Here is a 19,285-nt window from a genome sequence, read left to right as displayed (position 1 = left end):
TTTGGGATAGAAATGACCTTTGGAGAGGTCATGAGGCCCACCCCACCCCTGAACTGGGCAAGGAGTGCTTTTAATAATCTCTAATGCATCCTAAGTAGAGAGGTGTTTGGCCGCCTCCTTGAGTGTCCCCAGGGGTGGTGTTACCATAAGCTGCCCTTTCTTCCATGATGCCAGCTGTGCTTTGAATGATTGTTTTTCCTTAATAGGAGCTGAAAATTTTCTCTCTTGCAGGTCCCCTTGTCTTTTGTGTGTCTATCCTCAACAAATAGGCACATTCTCTTAACATCTTTCGTATTCTTCGCTGACCTAGGGCCCCACTCCATAATCTTTGTGGCACCCTGCTCCGAATTCCCCAGGTCTACATTGAAGCACAGCACGCCCATTGGAAGTAGCGTCAAGGCCAAGTGGCTCAAAGAGCAACAGACAAATTTCATTGTTTATTTCACGCATCAGCTCTTAGCACAACCCATATCTGCAGAGGGTAGAAGCCTTTGGCCATCCCATCGCGCTCTGCACCATCTCAACAACCTCCAGTCGGAGCCTGTCCTGCCCTGCGTCTGCCGCTCCAGGTGCACGTGCTTCTGCTTAAGCGTTCGATTATTCCTTCTTCCATAAATCACTCTGCATTTGGCCCTATTGAGTCTCAATAAACACATCCAATAATATGTGACTTCAATATACAAGATTCAATAAAGGCAGATTTAAAGACATTGCCCAGTAGTTAAATTTCACTCTCCACAGATTTGCAGTCCCTGCCATTTTTGTATCATCTACGGTTTGATTTGCATAATTCCCCCTCTATCTTTCAAGTTATTTATGAAAATATTAGGTCACCTTGGACCCCAACACCTCTTTCTGGGTTTATGTGGACTGGTAAGAGCAGGTTTCAGACATGGTTGTATTTAAGTCTTCCTGGCATAAGTTTCTAAATATGGTTGTCCTATCGTGCTCTTGGTCCAAGCTTCCCTTTCAAAATGGGTGCTTGAAATATTACCTTGGCTGCTAACTTCAGGTGATAGATAGTTTGGATAGTTTGCCTATTGCCTTTCACTCAACCATTGAATTAATTTTATCTCAGAGAAGTATTAAATCATCTGAATGTAATTTATTTTTTACCCAGTCCATGGGGTGTGTATGTGTACGAATACTTCATTTTCCAGCAAGTAACTAATCTCTATTAATTATCTTGAAAGTTTACCAAGCTTAAGGATTAAAGTACTGTTTCTTCCCTTTCAATCTCTTGCCTAAGGAAACATGTTCATTGCGCACAAGTGAAGCAACAGAACAGGACTTTTGTGGGAAAGGCTGTCAGTGTTTGTCAAATTGCAGACCTGGGCCATCTGCACAGAAATACCTACTAATTAAAATGCAGATTCCTGGGCTCCACACCCGATCTCCTGTATCTGAATCACAGGAAGGGCAAGTCCAGGAGCCTGCATTTTTTGAGCGCTCAAAAGGGGATTCTTATGTATACTGACTTTCGAGAATGACTGGTCTACATATCCAAACTCGAAGGCTTCCGGACTCCAACTGCCCAGCCCTTTTATTATTCCCTGCTTTTCGCATCTGGAAGTTCTTGAGTCTCCAGGAATTCTCCAGGCAGCTTGCCACTGGCTTGCATCACTGTTTTAGTTGGTCTCTTTAGAATCTTTCCTTTCCAGTTCTTTTAGCCTTGATATAAAAGTCAGCGGTCCAGTATAAAACTCAGCAGTGCAACACTTGATTTTAATTTACTTAGTAGCTTTAAATCCTAATAGTATCATTAGCCCCATTTTATAGGCGGGATGATAACTGGGGACAGACATGTGAAAGGAATCCTTGGGTTTGGCTACTAGAATGCTTTAAAAATCATTTAAAGAGTTTGCCATTTTTCTTCCTAACTACTCCCAACCCTGAGATTTTCCTGTTCCTGTCATTGGGGCAGACTCCTGATGAGAGACCCATTTTTCCATCTTCTTTGTTCAAGGAACATCATAGAAAAGAAGTTGGTGAGAAGGGGTTGATATTCAGGGAGAACATTTTGTCTCTAAGCATTAGCCATTTAGGGAGGGGCAGAGCAAGCCTCTGTCCTTTGGCGGGGCACAAGGGGAGTGACTTGGGAAGTTTTTTTTTTCCTTTCCAGTTTTTTCTAAACCATGGTAATAATTCCTGCTAGTGGATGTTTACTGTGTGCAGAGCGAGATGCTAAGCATTTTATATAGATGGTCTCGTAGATCCCCACACTAACCTTGAGAGGCAGGGACAAGTTGACTCCATGTTACTGTGAAGAAACTAAAAGGCTCAGAGAGGTGAAGGGACTTGTCCAAGGTCACACAGCTGGTTAATGCCAAAGCTCAGAACTGACACACCCTAGGACATCTCCTGCACAAATTGATTAAATACACCCTCCTATCCTGGAGTTTGGTTCTCCTGAGAGCTGAGGAAAAAAATGTTTTAAAAGTTAATAGTGGCACGCACACCTTATTTATGAGGTGGAGCTCTGTCCACTGTTGACAGACTTCTAGGTGTCAAGATGGCAAGCTGGCGTCAGGTAGTAATTATAACTGAAGTGGAATGGAATGAACTATGTGATTTTGAGCCTTTTAAATGGAAATCTATTAAAATCACCCCCCTTCCCCACCACCACCACTAGGACCTAAGGGTGATTAGTGACAAAAGGCAAATGGACGTGATCATAGCCCTCCTACTAGCATGACTCACCTGTGAGTCTCCTCCACCTGGTGTTCCCGTGTCAGGAGTGGGACCTCTCACCTCAGCCTCTGGAATGTTCATGTGCCACCTCCACCCCACACACAGGTATTTTTGATTGTGTGATCTGCGACTGAAAACCTCACCACTTCATGGCGTTGCCTCTCTCTGGAAACCTGGTGGAGGGGTAACCAGCCCAGTGGGGCCCGTGTCAGATTGGGGTCTGAGGTCTCTCCCTGCTCTGAAACGTCGTGCTCCTTGGTGGTGGTGTACTGCAGGGAGAAGGGTATCAGGCTAAAGCAAAGAGTCCAGAGGTCTAGTCCTGCTTCTACCTCGCGACATCTATGGCACCAGTGTCCTCGTTTGTCAATGAGGGGTGGCTCCTCTCTTGGGTCTTGGGACTGCCCTGATCAGCACCCCTCCCCCACACCGTGGGCTCCTTTCTTCCCTTAACAATGAGGCCTCTTTACCCTGAGACAAGATGTCTCAAGGACACGAAGGGAGGCCTCGCCTGGGGGATATCACAGAAACTATGCCACAGGCCAAGAGGGGCTGTGGATCCCCCCGTGGGGCAGATACAGTTGAACCTGAGGCAGTCCCAGAAAATCTGTTTGACCTCACCCTCCTTCAAATTACTCTGGTTTCACCCATACCTGAGTACAGCAGGGAGAATCAGGTGACTATTGCAGTCTTATTAAAAAAATTTTTTGAGGGCATTAAGGCCCACGCGGTGACTCGTGTGCTTTTTACCCGTGAGCTGCAATGGGAAAGCCAATAATGTGGCCTTCAGGCTGGCTGGCCTCATCGCTGGAGGGAAGCGGGCTCATCACTCAGTTGTCTGGTGGGTCCTTGGACGGGGTAGGCTGGGAAAGGCTCGGTGTCCCAGAAACTTGATTTGTGGAGTGGGGCCCATGGCATGGGATTAATCCCTGGAGATTGAGTGTGTTTGTTGCGGCAAAGCTGGGTCTGTTTAAATATTTAGGTGCCACTGAGTCACGGGCACAGGTTGCGGAGTGTCCAAGCAGGGCTGGCTGGAGGCAGTGCTGGGGAGAAGGGAGAGGCTGAAGTTTCTCTTTGCTGCCCTCAGACCCTCCTGTCTGCCTCCCTTGCTCCTGCAGCCTGTGCCCTCCCCTCCAGGGCTGGCGTCTTGCCCACTGAGCGACCAACCTAGGCTCGCCTTTCCTGCACTGTGACCTGCACCCTCTGGACTGTTTCCTCATCATCCGCCAGGTCCTTGTTCTCAGCCGGCTGCTACTTGGTGCAAACCTTGTGACAAATAATGCCCATTAAAGTGTGGCTGACCCATAAGAGGGTAGATATTCACATCTGTAGAGGTCCTTTTTTCTATTTTTAAAAATAACTTCTTCTATGGAAATAGTATTTGTTCATTACAGAAAAAATCAGAATTTACATAAAATCAGATATGTAAGAAAGGAAAAATAAAAATCACCCATAATCTCACCTTTCAGAGATAACTGACATTTTGTTTTACTGTGTACTATTCTAGAATTCATTCTCTCTCTCTCTCTCCCCCCGACACACGCACACACATGCACACATACACATATGACCAATAAATGATACATACCATTTTAACCCAGCCACCCACCCACTCAACAATGCACGAGGAACAACTTTCTGTGTCAATAAATACATTTTTATGACTCATTTGCAGGGCCGTATAGTGTTCCATTACATGGACATGCCACAGTTTATGGACATGTCCCAGTTTGCTCAATGTTCTACCTATTAAATGGTTGGACATCTTATAATCTGTTCACTATTAAAAAACAATACTGCCTCTATATCTTTGCACAATGCTTTTATTAATTCCTAGAAGCAGAATTGTGAGGCCAGAGGCTACACAGCTTTGGTTTCTCTTATTTCAAGTCACGGGGGAAGTATAGGAAAGCAGGCAGCTTGCTCGGTGCCAGCCAGGTAGGAGAGAGCGGGTGAAGGAGAACGTTCACTGACTTTGGAGCGGATCTGCTGCTTGTTATCTGGGATGTGGAGACGGTCATTTTGCCGCTGGGAGTCTCCATTTCTGCAGGGGATGGTGCGTGGTTGGGAAAGCTGTGATGATGTATGAAAAGGCGAAAAGGTTTGCACTTGGTACGTGCTTCGTGAGGGTGTCCCTCGCCTTTACGTTTCCTTATTTCCTCTTTTTTCAGTAAGATAAGGCTGATATCACACAAGGAGATGCCACACTGCCAGGTGGTATTTAATTGAGGTGACAGTGTACATTGTAGGAACAAGGGAGGGAGTGGTCACACCAGGGGAGGCTGTCCCCAGGGTGCCAAAAAGGCCCTCAGTGAGTGTGGATTGAACTGATGCTGGTCTCTGTGTGTGTGTGGGGGGGGTGGCGGGGGGAAAGAGGTAATAATAGTAAAGCTAAAGTTTGTTGACTTACATTACAGGACTGGAATGTTTGATGGGCTTCATCTGTATTAACCCTTCAACCCTCACAAAAATGCCATGAGATAGATGCTTCGGTGGTCTCCATCCTACAGATAAGGAAACTGGGGAGACGAGGAGTTAATTCACTTTCCTGAGGCCACACAGTGAATAAGTGGCAGAGACAGGATTTGATCCCAATCATTGATCTCTCTCTCTCTCTCTCTCTCTCTCTCTCTCTCCCTCCCCCCTTCCCTCCCCTACCAGCCCCAACACACACACACACACACACACACACCCTTACCCCTTTCTGGAACCTGCTGGTGACTTGTGCATACCTCCACCTGGGCCACCTCTCACATCGTGTGATAACTGTTTGTCTATTTGTCTGTTCCCTCAAGCTGGACCGGGAGCCTTCTGAGGGCAGGGCCATGTCACAGTCGGTTGCATCCCAGTCCCGGCACAGTGGGGCTTCCAAACCATTGATGAATAGCTTGGAGAGGGGAATGTGGGACGTACGTACCAGGCAGAATATAGCTCAGCATGGCCCAAGCGGAGTGTTTGGGTAGGAAGATTGAGGGAGTGGTGGATTTCTGGGAACGCCAGGCTGAGTTGTGTAGTCAATGGCGAATCCTGACAATTCCGGAGACGTTTCTAGGAAGGTGAATCTGCAGGATCGGGCGTTCAGGGAAGAGAGCCCGAAGCCTGATGGTTGAGAAGAGCCTTTTCTGGTCGGCTAGGAGAAGACGTGAAGTCTGGATGGTAGTGACAGCAGGAATGAAATGGACAGGGCTTTGTGGAAAACAACCCCACAGAACCTGACGGAGGATAGACGGGATGTAGGAGCAGGAGAGAGGAGTGAGGGAGGGGGCAGTGGTGACGCTTGACATCTTGCACGTGGGTAGTTGAGACATGAGGGGAGGCTTAGCTGGAATATTCTAAAGGGGGAAGTAATTTGGGGAAGTGATGAACTGACATGAGTTTGCAGAAATGGTGGGAAATCCAGGCAGAAATGTCTAACAGATGCTAATGGACATTTGTTTCCCCAAAGGAATTGAGGAACTTACACTGATGTAGGTTGGAAGAAGGCCTACCTTGGTGAGCAGCGATGAATCACACTTGATAGGTTGGGACCCACAAATAAAGCCTGCTCTGCATCTGAGACAGCAGTGATGTCAGATGTCACCCAGGCATGGGAGGCGGATGGAGATCCTGAGAGGGGACGCTGGCAAGATTCCCAAATGTTTGGGGGCCGCCACACCTTCTGATAATTGGGTCTGACTTTTGACCTTTCTCTGTTTACCTTCCCTGGAAATGTTGACAATTATATTTATTATTTACATTATTTTTATTGTAAGGGTAAAAAAAGAATTCCATTTTACTCTTCAAGCTAACTAAAGACATGCTAATATAGGACTCATGAAAATAAGGAATCAAAGACACGGCCCTACAGGGGGATGAGGGTTGGAGGCCTGGGATTTGGGTCTCTGCTGGGTTATTTCCTATTAACCTTAGAGGGTTTCCAAGAGGGTTAAATGAGGTAGCCTGCAAAACAGTTAGCTCACTGGTTGGTTCATAGATGTTCTCAGTAAATATTTATTTTCTTAATGCCAAATCAAGAAATGGTACTTATTTAACACCTAAGCTGAGTCCCAGTTGTGTTCTGATGCACTAGCTACTGGAGTTGCCAGAGTCCAGGGAAGCAGTCTGATAAAGTGAAATGAATTATTAAAAATAGCTAATGTTTTTTGAACATGTGCTGTGTGCCAGGCACTGTGCGAAGCGCATTACAATGATGAACTCATTCAGTTCTCATCACACCCCTGTGAGGTACAAACTATCATCCCCACTTTATAGACAAGGGAACTGAGTCTTACAGAGATTAACTGCCCAGGATCACATAGCAAATGAGCTGACCCAGGAAGGCTGACTCTGGGGTGTACCAGCATTCTATCACCCTGCTCCTCAGCAGGGAGGAAATAGTCCCACTAATGCAGTAAATGCTTTGGTTTTGGGGGTCTCTCGTTTCTCTGCTGGGGATCCAGAATCAGATGATATAGTATTTTGAAACGAGGGTCTTGTTGCTTATCTTTGTTTTTCCTGTCTTTAACCAGGAGTCACATTTACATGTAGTGAATTCCTAAAATAAGCAGAACACTCTCCCTTGATAAATACACAGGACTTGTGGGTCACTGGAGTTTGATAGATCCTGGGTCAGTGCCAGGCCCCGAGGAATGTGGCTGTAAAATATCAGGACGTTACGCCCCATCCCTACGCCAGCCTCCTGTGTTGCTATCCAGAAGAATTCAGTTTAACATAAGCATCAGGGGTGGCCTGGAAGAAGATATGAAGCCCCAGGAGGGCATTGGCAGACCTTGCCAGCCGGGGTGGGGAGGTGGGTGCAGCCAGCCCTTGGGCGGCCCGTGGCTGGGAGCCTGCATCAGTTTTCGGTTGCAGTTGAGGAAATAATAGCTTTAGGAGGTACACAGGCTTTCGACGGCCCAGAGGAAAGAGAGCTGTGAAGTTGCCAGAATGGATGAGATCTAGAGAGACCATCTGATCCAACCTCCATATTTTGCAGATTAAAAAAATCAAGGCCCAGAAAGTTCTGAGATTTGTCCAAGGCGCATAGCAGGTTAGTATCAGACTCAGGGCCAGGCCCCAGGTCTCCAGGAGGCCACCTGCTCCGCTGGCCTCCGAGCTTCAAGGGTGGGGTCCAGGGTAGGGGAAGCCCACCTGGGTGTGGTAGGCCTGGACTTGCCCAAGAAGAGCTTCTTGTCACTTAAAAAGGGCTGGGCCTGAACATTGCAGGACCTGGATGAATCTTGAAGCCACTACTTTTATCGCTTTGAGTTCTGCAGAGCCAAAATCGGCTCTTGAGAAAAGCCTGGATGGTTAAAATAGTCTTACCGACTAACGGCCTCACCCTGAGTATGCAAGTCTGAGCTGATGGCGTTTTGAAGCAGCTTCTAGGTTTTGTCCCAGCACGAGTTTGTATCTGAGAGTCACATGGGGCTTTTCTCACACTGGGCTTCTCCCCACTGGGGGGAATTGGTGATGGGCATGCCTCCATCCCCCAGAGAGAAGATGGAGGGCTGTTGCGAAGGTGTGAGGAGCTCTGAACTTCTACAAACCAGCCTGGCAGGTTGTGATTCTCCCGTCAATCTGCCTGCGCCCTGGCAGGACACAGGATTCTGCCCAGAAGAGCTGAATGCAAGGGAATTTGATGACAGAGTGATTATGGAGGTGTGGGCAGGATAATGGTACTGACAAGGGAGAGTGGGAAGCCCTCCCAGCTCCAGCCCCAAGGAGCAGGGGGGACACATGGTTCCCAGAGCAGGGGAGGGCTGGGGACTGGGGTAGGGGCAGCCCCTGTACCAGCACAGAGCACAGGTCCCCAACTTGTCTCTCTTCTCACCCTCTGTTCTCCTGCCAGTGCCTCCTTCTGGCCACACTGCACCAGAAGCAGAGAGCAAGGGAGTGTGAGTGAGGCAGGCCGTGGAGGTCAGCCCCAGGCCCTGGGGGTGGGTTGGGTGGAGGCAGTGACAAAGAGAGACTGACCGGTGCATCTTTCAGTCCTGTGCTTCTAACACAGACAGACCTGAGTTCAAATCCTGGCTCTGCCGTACAGGTAGTTGCTTAAACTCCCCCAGACTCAGTTTCCTTATCTGTAAAATGGGTCCCCTCACCTCATGAGCTGTTGAGAGTCTGTGCAGGAATGTGCGCCTGGTGGTGTCTGTCTTGGAGGCGTGGGCAGATGACAGGCACTGCTGGGCCTGTGTTGTGGATGAGGAAGCCATCTGCAGAGACAAGGGAGTGGTGTCCTCAGGGCTGTATGTAAGTGCCACGGGGCAGAGCTGGGAATGAGATGCGGCTGGTGACTCCCAGGGCCCGGGCTTTGTCTCCTGGACGCTCATCCTGTAATTGCTTTCCGTCTCTCGGAAACCACTGGCTCAGATGCCCACTGCGTGCTCCAAGTTGGGCTGATGAAAATGTGCCAGAGTCATTAAGTTATCAGTGGGGAAGGCGGCCGCTTCTCCCAGGCAGGAAGGATTCTGCTGTCTGCTGCAGCTGGCTTTGTTCACACAAACTGCCCCCATTCCCCCTCCTCCCCCTCCTCCCCCCACCCCTGCCCAGACAAGGAACGAGCAGGGTAGGATTGAAGGGGAGGCAGGGGCACGCTGTAAATATTCTGGGGTGACACTAAAGGCATTCGTAACTGCAGACAGGAGGCCCTGCAGGGAGAATCCAGTTCTGGATTGGAAAGTGGGCAAACACTATTTCTGCAGCTTGACAGATGGATCCGCCCCAGGGGGAAGGAGAGAGAGAAGGCAAGCTGGACCTCCCTTATTGTCACAGCCGTCGCTCTCCACGCACACCGTGCCAGGAACACAAAATCCAGGTGCACGCTTGCCAAGGTGAAAAGAAGGACCTTAGGTTGTGCACAGGCAGAGCTGACTGGTTCCCAGGGTGGTGGCTTCTGAGGTGCTGATGCAAAGGAGCTTGCCCCGGGGAAGGGGACAGGAGCGGGAGGATGCAGCAGGGCCCTCTCTGCATGCTTCAGCAGTCATGGGGCTCAGTCTGATTCCGCACGACAGACATTTCCAGAGTGAGACTGCCGACAGGGTAAAAGGATAGCAGATGGTTCCAATACTTTATTTTCAAAATGTTTCTTTCCTCACCCCCTTTTCCTTACTATTCCACCACCTAAGACTTCAGAGGAAAAATGACTACATTCCCCCCCTTTCGAGTCTGTTCTCTAGGCTGAGCCATCCTGTGAGCTGGGATTGTTTGAAGTACATTCTCTCCTGCGGCTCTCACGACTGTGAGTAGGTGTGCTGTCACCACCATCCTCGTTGTCCAGAGAGGACACTGAGTCACAAAGAGGTTTAGCAACTTGCCCAAGATCACACAGTTGGTCATCAGCAGAGCTGGGACTTGAACCCAGGCAGATCAGATGGGGCCCACCCACTTACCCACTAGAGAGCCTGCCTCTCTGCGGGCAGGGCTGACCCAGAAGCAAGGCCAGAGCAGTCGACGGCACTGAAATGACGACTACTGCTTGGCTAACTGCTCTGGCTAGACTTTCAAGGTTATCTCAGAAGGGAATTGTATTCTGGACTCAGGGCTGATTGGGACCTGGATTCGACCCGGCAGCTCTGCTGCTATCAGGCTGGCTGTTTGGAGTAACTTAGCCCCAGATCTCCACTCCCAGCCCCGCCAGCTCTCCAGGACTGGCTACATGATTTGTAGGACCCAGTACAAAATGAATTTGAGGAACCCTTGTTCAATAAATATTGGGAATTTCAAGATGGCAACAGCAGAGCATTAAACCAAGCATGGGGCCCTTTTGAACATGGACCTGGTCTGGATGCACAGGTCACAGGCATCCAGACTGGGCCCATAGCGTTTGTAGTGACGGGAAGACATGCTTAAATACAGAAGGTGAAACAGTGCTGGCTTTTCCAAGCCAGTCAAAGCAGGATTTTCAAGGCATTTCTTTCCATTGAAACATTGCAGTCTGATCCTGATGCAGTCCAACCAAAATAAATCTTGGAAGTCTTGATTGTGTCTCTTGCCCCTAAGATGAAATCATTTGAAGGACTAGGACTTGGGGTCAGAGGCTTCGTTTGTGGGTCAGCTTGTTGCTTCATTAACTCCAATCCCTTCTAACCCTGCCTTTCAAACCCACTCCCCCCTGCTGCCTTCCCTTCAGCCTGTGGCCCCGCTGGAGGAGCCACCGTGGCAAAGCACAGGCTCCACCCCAGCCTCCCCTGCCCTGTACTCCCCTCCAGCCTCCCTGATCCCTCCTCCCACAGCCATGCTGGGAGGACTCAAGTGTCAGCCCCGTCACCACTTCCTCCCTTCTATAGCATCCCGGCTCTCTGCAGTCGTCTTATCCTCCATAAGGTTGCGGATTCTCTTGTCACTAAGGTGACCTCCCAATTGCCAAATCCAGTAGTGTCTTCTCATCCCCATCCCTCTTAACCTTCTCGGGCACCTGATGTTGCCGTGGCTCTGCCTCTGTGCGGAGTCGGCTCACCTCTCTTTACAATGGGGGTGCGAGTCACTGTGAGTAAATTCTCTTGAGGCACTTGGAACAGGCCTGACCCATTGTAGACACTCCACAGCTGTTAGCAGGAACCGTGACTGGTGGTATCATTGTCATTGTCATCTTGAAACCCCACTCCTTCGGCTTATGTTGCTCACTCCTGTGTGAGTGTTTCTTAACAAATTAAAAAAAAATCAATTTCTCTTTCTCCACCAGTTTCTGAGGACACTGGTGCTTTCTGAGTTCTGTCCTATGTCCACACCTCTCTTTTTCTCTCTCCACAATCTCTCTTGGCTCTTCTCTCCATACTTATAACATCTGCTGCCACCCTGCCAATTCCAAAATCCACCTCTCTTTCTCAAGCACCAGGTGTACAAAGCCAACCCCAGACTGAAATCATTCTCTTCCTTCTTTAAATCTGGTTTTTCTCCTACATCTTTCTACCCAGTTGCCCAAGTCAGACACCTGGGCATCTTCATTGCTTCCCTTAGCTGATACTGAGCGCCTGCCGCTGGTCATTGGGGGTGCAACATGTGCGAACACACAGAGCCTGCCGTGCTCATTGCTGGGGGAGAGACACCTACAGATGCTCCTCAACTTACGATGGGGCCGCATCTGGTAAACCCATCATAAGTAGAAGATATTATAAGTCAAAAGAGCATTTAATACACCTAACCTACTGAATACCATAACTTAGCCTCGCTGACCTTAAATGTGCTTAGAACCCTTACGTTATTAGCCTACAGTTGGGCAGAGTCATCTAACACGAAGCCTATTTTATGATAAAGTGTTGAGTATTCATGTAATTTATTGAGTACTGTACTGAAAGTGAAAATCAGAATAGTTGCATGGGTACTCGAAGTATGGTTTCTACTGATGCATACCACTTTCTCACTATCATAAAGTCAAAAAATCATAAGTCAAGCCATCATAAATTGGGGACTGTCTGTATTGACACAGGATTAGTCCTGGGAAGGTAAAAACTTGGGGTCCTAAGTTTGATTGGAAAGACTTCCCTGGAGAAGGACATTTGAACTGAGATCTGAAGGGTGATTAGGCCCTAGTCAGGCAAACTGGGGATGGGGGGCATTCTAGGCAGAGGGAAGAGCTTGTGCAAAGGTTCTGTGCTGGGATGAAAAATGTTTAATAAACGTGAAGGCCAGAGGGCAGGAGAGCGGAGCAGGAGGCGGAAAGTGGTACCTCATGAGGCGGGAGAGGTTGGTGGGCTGGTGGGGTGTGGCCAGGAAGGCCATGTTAGTTAGTCTTTTTAGGTTCCTCCTTGCTGTCTTACCCACACCCCTTCCACCAGATTCTCTGTGTTTCATGCCTCTGCCACACCATTGTTCCTCTCCATGCCTAAGTCCTCATCGCTTCACTTGTGGACAAAGTAGCCCCTTGCCACTTTCACGTCCATCTTCCGCCCTACAATCATTAGCAGCAGTTCTAACATTAACCTGGATAAGACCCTCCCCTGGCTCCTCCAGTGTCAGGAGAGAGCCCTGCCCAGCTTCCTCTGCTATTAGCCCCCTCACACACACCCCGACCCCTCCTTCCCTCCAGCTTTATTAGACTCCCTGAAGTTCAAGTTCGTGGAGTGCTGGCTAGCAGGCTTTCGTGCTTAGAACGCCCTTGCCTCCTTTGTCTGCCTGCTCAAGTCCTGCTCATCTCAGGGGCTCCTTCTCTGGGAAGCCGTCCCCCACCCAGTTTGCCAGCCCCTCCTTGGGGCCCTCTTTGCCCGCACATGCTCACGCTGCCGCATCTACCCCACCTCCCTGCTCGCCTGTATATGTGTACATTTCCTCTGCGAGACAGTGAATCCTGGACGAAGGGGTCTGGAGCTCGTTTATCTTTGTCCTTCTAGTGCCAGAGGGTGGGGCACATATCAGGTATGTCGTAAGTGTTTCTTGAATTGAAGACCTGGTGATGAAGAGTGACACGTTACAAGCTGTTAGTTAAAAATGAAGCTCCCTCCAGAGGGCTCTTCAAAAAGGAATCTGGCTTCCAGGTCCTCCATGGACTGTGTGGTTCTGATTCTTCTAATAACTAAGCACAGGTCTCAGGGTAGCCTCCACTGCCCTTGTCCACATGTCCATCCAGCCAGAAGGGCAGGTGGACACAGGGTGGGTAGAGTCAAGCCTAAATATATTCAGTCTTCTAGCATAGTGGTTCTCAAAGCATTGTGGTTTCTGATCCAGCAGGTCTGGGGTGGAGCCTGGGAATTTGCAGCTCTGACAAGTTCCCAGGTGATGTTGATGGTGCTGGTCTGGGGACTACTCTTTTGAGAATCTCTGTTCTTGCAAAAAGATTTGCTCTAAAAATTATTTTTCTCTGCTGTGTTGCAGAAGGAGGTAGAGGGAGCTTTTGCTTGGATATGGTTTTACAGATTTTAAGAATAATTAGTCTGAGTTTAGTGTGGATAGACGGGTCTGATTCTATAAGTACCTCCTCTCCCATCTCCTGGCTTTCCCACAAAGTGGTCCCGTGTTCTTTCATCAGCCACTCAACAAATATGTTTTGAAGGTGTAATATGTGCATGGCCACATAACAAGGTAGAGTTGTTGACATCAAGATGAAATAGATATGAAACTGTCCTTAAGAGAGGTCCTCCAGTGCAGATATCGCCATAATTCAGGCAGTCCAAAGGAGAAATGCCTGCTGTGATCAGTAGTGCGTTCCCCATCGGTGGGGTTATCCCAGAACAGGCTTCTAGAGTATTAGTGGGAATATGCATGATTAGAGCAAATGACCATTAAGATCCTGAAATTCTGTGATTAAGGAAAATAGTAGTGATTGACATGACAAAATGGCACGAGTGAGATGTTGTGGAGTTCATTCCGGGAGGTCTGCAGAGGCAGCTGAGGCTGTAAGTACTGGTGATATTATCATTACTTTTAATCAGCGCTTATTACTCACCCACAGTATGCTTGGTGACTAAATAGATTTATATCCAATGACCCCATAATTTGCTGCTTATTAACCTCAGATCATCTAAAAGTTTAAATAGAAAAAGCCACAAGCAGGCCCAGTGTATACTTCAGGGGCCTCTTTGGGTCCTGCTTCCTGAGTCACATGGAATTGAGATGGATAGAGCCATGTTATCTTTTTTGCAATCAGAGAGAGAGAGAGAGAGAGAGAGAGAGAAAGCACATATGAATGTAAGCAGCCAATAGTAGGCCTTGAATTTATAGTCACTAGGTCACCAACTTGAATTTCAGACTCTTGTCTTACCTTATCAAGGGAATCCAACCAATTGCCAGATTCCATAGTATGAGGCAAGGGTCAAAGTCCCTCTTTTAGGAAAGTCCCGTACCTAAGACATGCCAAACAGAGCTGATGACCCTTGCCCCTCTTTTCCTGTTAATTGAGCATCTATTATGTGTTGGGTACTGAGTGAGATGCTTTACAAATACTATTTATCCCTTTACTCATCTTTCAAGGTAAGTACTATTATCCTCATTTTCAGGTAAAAGAAAAGGCACAGGGAGATATATCTTGTCCAATTTCATGCAGTAAAACTCTTCAATTCATTTTTAGAAGTTGACACAACCATAAAATTGAAACCTGATAAAAGATAGTCCAAAATTTTAGATCTACCTCAAATCTGAGTACAGACGCAAAATGCAGTATTAGCAGATAGAATGCAGCAATATAGCAAATAAATAATATACTCTGACCAAACAGCACATTCTAGGAATGCAAGAACGGTTCAATAATAGGAAATATTAAGAAATCAGCATAATTCACCATATCAACAAACTAAAGGAGTGTTGTATCTTAGTAGATGCTGAAAGGGCAGTTGATAAAATTCTTCTGTAATAAAACTTTAAAACAGGAATGAGAGAAACTACTTAAACTTGGTAAAGACTAAAAATTAGCTACATGCATCATTCTAAACAGTGAAACGCTAACTTCAACTTCATTAAAATAGGAAATGCTTGCTTTTGCCATTTTAAAATATTGTCTTGGTGGTTCGTACAAATGAATTAAGCTAAAATAAAATAGTTCACGTAAATATGGGAAAGGAGATGACATTATTTTTGCCAGTGGTTATCTAGCAAAAAACCCCAAGAGAATGTAGTAGGAAAAGAAACCCTACCGGAAGTAGTAAGGGGACTGGGTAAGACGGCTGGGTAACAGCTCTTCTCTGTGCCATTGGGGTCATGCCACTGAACTTCAGCAGCTGGAACTGGGATTTGAACCTAGGTTTGGTGCTGAAGTCTATGCTCTTTCCACTTGGGGAAGTTTTTTTTATGCTTATGGGTATGACTTAGTCATGTCAGTGCAAGCAGAAGGGACAATCTCTTAGAGTTTGTGACCCTTGAGCACTCCAATAGAGCAGGTTGGGCTTGCTCTGCTGGGGAGGTAGGGGACAAGCTTAGAGACTTGGCATGGAAGTTTTACTGTGAAGACCCTCAAGGCTTCTGCTAGCAGTGGGACCATGCCTCCCCCGACCACCATGGGGCTGAGGCACTAAACTCTGTATGTAGGGAGGTTGAGCGTGGTCATCTGGTCTTGAGCCATTTAGCCAGACTTCTTCCTCCCAGGTACTGGGCAGCCACCCAGTGGAACTGCTCCCCTTTCTTCTTGGCTCCAAAGAACGATATTTATATTGCTTGTGCCCGCGTTGCAGGCTTCTCATTTGAAAGGCAGTGCTTATGGGAACTGCTTTTACAGATTTGGGGTATCTGAAGCTGCTCCAGGGCTTCAGGGCCACGAGCTCTTGGTTGTCTCACCCACAAGGATGCCTCAGCTGCATGGTTTTCACACTGGGGGTGGAACATGTATTTCTGGCACAAAATCACTGGGTGATACAGCAAAAAAATTATCTGTATAAAGCCTTTTTTCTTCATACAGAGTGAACCACAGTGTGGTGGAAGGAACACTGCATAGGAATCCAGAGATGTGGGTTCTGGTGGCTCTGCCACAGCTAGCTGTGTGTCCCCGGCAAATCACTTAGCATTGCAGGCCTCACCTGCCTTATCTGTGCCGTGGGATGTTGGGTTGCATAGGTTCCCAGTGCCCTTTGAATTCAAAGTTATAATAATGATCACCCTTACCACATTCCCAGCTGTTCTAAGTGCCTTGCGTAGGTAGAGGTTAACCCATCACAACTACCCTGTGAGGTAAGTTATTATTCCCATTTTCTCTCTGAAGAAACACAGAGAGGTTGAGTGACTTTCCCAGGGTCTCACAGCTAGGAAATTGTGGGGCACTCACACAGCTCTTAACCTCCGTGTTCTGCCTCTGTGGTTTTTCTTTACATGAGCCAGGTCATTATAGGGGTGTTGGTTCTGTCAGGTGGGGGCACTGGGTGTTGGGGGTGGGAGAGACTTCTTAAGGGAAGCTGGGCTCTGGGGTGGGTAGGTGGGTGGGGGTCACTGCTTGGAGAATGACAGCAGTGGTTGCAGAGGTTGCTGATATTTGCATTTCTCCTTTTTTCCTCTTTTCCTCTCTAGTCTGTGGCAAGCGCTACAAGAACCGGCCGGGACTCAGCTACCACTATGCTCACACTCACCTGGCCAGCGAGGAGGGGGATGAGGCCCAAGATCAGGAGACCCGGTCTCCCCCCAACCACAGAAACGAGAACCACAGACGTGAGTCCCATTTGTTAGGTCGTGCAGCAAGGAAGTGGTGGGGGAGCAGGGCTGGGGAGTGTTCTTTTGTTTCACCTCTGGCATTTTCTGGTGGCAACTGTTGATTAGTCTCAATGTCCTGTAGTGAGGTGGCCCTTTCGTGTCAGCTAGCCCGCTGTCCCCATGGCTCAGCCAAGAGCCGGGTTTATAGTGAGCTGGGCAGCGCTCACACACCCAGCTCTATCCTCGGAGGAAGGAAGGTGAATGTTAAGCAGAAGAAAAAGTCCTTACTGGCCTCTGTCTGTCAGATGCCAGACCTACAGCTCTGTTCTCCTCAGCTCCAGAAGAACCACTCACAGCTGCTAGACTGAGCTGGACATCGCTTTTGGGTGTGTCAATTTGGACAGACATTCCACACGGCAATGTGGCCACTCAGGGCCTTAGAATATTCTTATCTACTGCTGTGGCTTTGTTATAGGGGGTCTCGATTTTGGTAAAGGGGTAGCTATACTATTTTCAGATAACATAAGCTTTAAAATAGCAAAAGTAAAAAAAAGACAAAGATGGCCACTATATATTGGTGAAAGAGAAGATCCCATAAGAAGAGTTTACAATCCTTAATATCTATGCACCCAATACACGAGCACCCAGTTACATAAAGCAAACCTTGTCTGATCTCTTGCCTTAGAAATACTGCCTGCAGACCTCATATTCTTTGCTTGAGCACTCAAATGACAAATGTCATCTGGATGGATTTGCCATTTGGGATGTTGGACTCTGAGGACCCAAAATGATCCTGAAGATTTTTGTTTTCATTTCTGTTCTTTCTTTCCTAACTCAACTTCTAGTTATAAATTAGGGAATCAAGAAGGGGCTTAGCATTTACCACTTGACTTCTTTCTAGAACATCCCTTATGATCTCAGGGCCTATTAAAAACCTCGAAATGGGAGGGGAACGTGGAATCCTTAGGGCTTGCTTCCGGATGCGAGCCATGCTGAGGTCTCTTATGGAGAGTATTTGTGGACATGCTGTGTTTCTTAAAACTCTGTTTGCAAGATGTGGTGGTAGGTATACTAAAGTGAGCAACTCAGTGTAATTAAAGAGACCAGATCTTTAAAAATATTCAGACTCCAGGATTTGAGGATGACTCTTATGCATTTCAGCTGATCAACTTAGTCAACTGGTGTCAGTTGGCCACCTTCACCAAATATTTGGAATAATTAACATACCTGTGGGCAAGACCTTTCTTTGGATTAGTGTGTGATTTCTCATACCCCTGTACCCCACTTTCCCCTTGTAACACTGCCTTCCTTACTGGTTTGCTAGGGCTCTCATCGCAAAATACCACAGACTAGGGGGCTTAAACAGCAGACATTTATTTTCTCACAGTCCCGGAGGATGGAAGTCCAAGGTCAAGGTGCCAGCAGGGCTGGTTTCCTCCAGGGCCGCCCTCTTGCTACCTCGTCACAGGGTTGTTCTCTATGCACACATGCCCTGGTGTCTCTGTGTGTTCAAACTTCCTCTTCTTTTAAGGACACCTGTCAGATTGGATATTAGGGTCCATCCAACAGCCTCATTTTTACTTTACCTCTTTAAAGACCTTACCTCCAAATATAGTTTCATTCCGAGCAACTGTGGGTTAGGGCTTCAACATGTGAATTTGGGAGGGGGGTGGAGCATAGTCCAGCTCATAGCACCTGCTTTGATTTTTGCTTACTTTCGAGGTTCGGGCCTTGAGAGTGACAGAGCCTGCTTTCCTCGCCTACTGTCGTCGTCCGGGTAGAATCTGAAGAGCAGAGCAGGAAGTGTCCCCCAGAGCTCGCCCACCTGTCCTCGCCGGCTCCTGAGTAGCCACAACACGGAGGTCTTCTCTCTGGGAAGAGGTTTCCTTGATCAGCTCGCCCTTGTCTTTCAGAAAGGAAAATAGGTTGACCTGTACTGAGGCATCTGCTGCTTGCATTTCCCTCTCTCTCCTCTTTTCTCTGGTCTAGGTGACCACGAAGTCACAAGGAGCTGTTGCCTCTTACCACGAGGCGGCTGAGAATAATCTCCTTTGATTTTGGCCACCATCTGGAAAGTATTTATTAGCAATTGTTGTACTCTCTAAAGTGTTTATTGGCTTGGTATTATTTCTCACTCCCCCGGTGCTAGCTTATTTCTTTATGTCTCTTCTCAAATGTCAGGCCGTTTTGTTCCTGTGTATAGGTGCTTTATTCACGCTCCGAGGTTTGGAATGCTTTTCTCTTGTCTGTGTCTCATTTTTCCTGGTTCTCCCATAACTTCATTATGAGTGTGTGTACACATGTGTGTATGTGTGTGCCTATGTGTACATGTGTGTATGTATGCATGTATACCTGTGCACATGTACACACTTGTGTGTGTCTGTGTACATGTGTATATGTGTTTGCCTGTGTGTACATGTGTATGTGTGTACACATGTGTATGTGTGTGTACATATGCATGGCTTTGGCGACAGTAGGGGAAGGTGAACTGCAGACCCTACGAGGAAGCAGACAGTCTCCTCAGCCATTCCTGTGGTCCCTTCCAGTCCCCTCCAGGTTGGCTGTTGACTTCTGA

The 19,285-nt window shown here is 47.7% G+C and overlaps 1 protein-coding gene across 1 annotated transcript in view; it reads left to right on the top strand.

The window, feature by feature from the left end:
* DPF3 (D4, zinc and double PHD fingers, family 3) overlaps positions 1-19,285 on the top strand; it is a 233,774-nt gene that overhangs the window by 148,653 nt on the left and 65,836 nt on the right. The window contains exon 7 of the mRNA XM_012656079.1: positions 16,591-16,728. Coding sequence (XP_012511533.1) covers positions 16,591-16,728 — 138 coding nt within the window. The remainder of the gene's footprint in view (positions 1-16,590; positions 16,729-19,285) is intronic.

Source organism: Propithecus coquereli, unplaced genomic scaffold, assembly GCF_000956105.1.
Source record: "Propithecus coquereli isolate 6110/MARCELLA unplaced genomic scaffold, Pcoq_1.0 Scaffold5, whole genome shotgun sequence".
Taxonomy (NCBI): Eukaryota; Metazoa; Chordata; class Mammalia; order Primates; family Indriidae; genus Propithecus; species Propithecus coquereli.
This window is presented reverse-complemented; position numbering and strand designations above follow the sequence as displayed.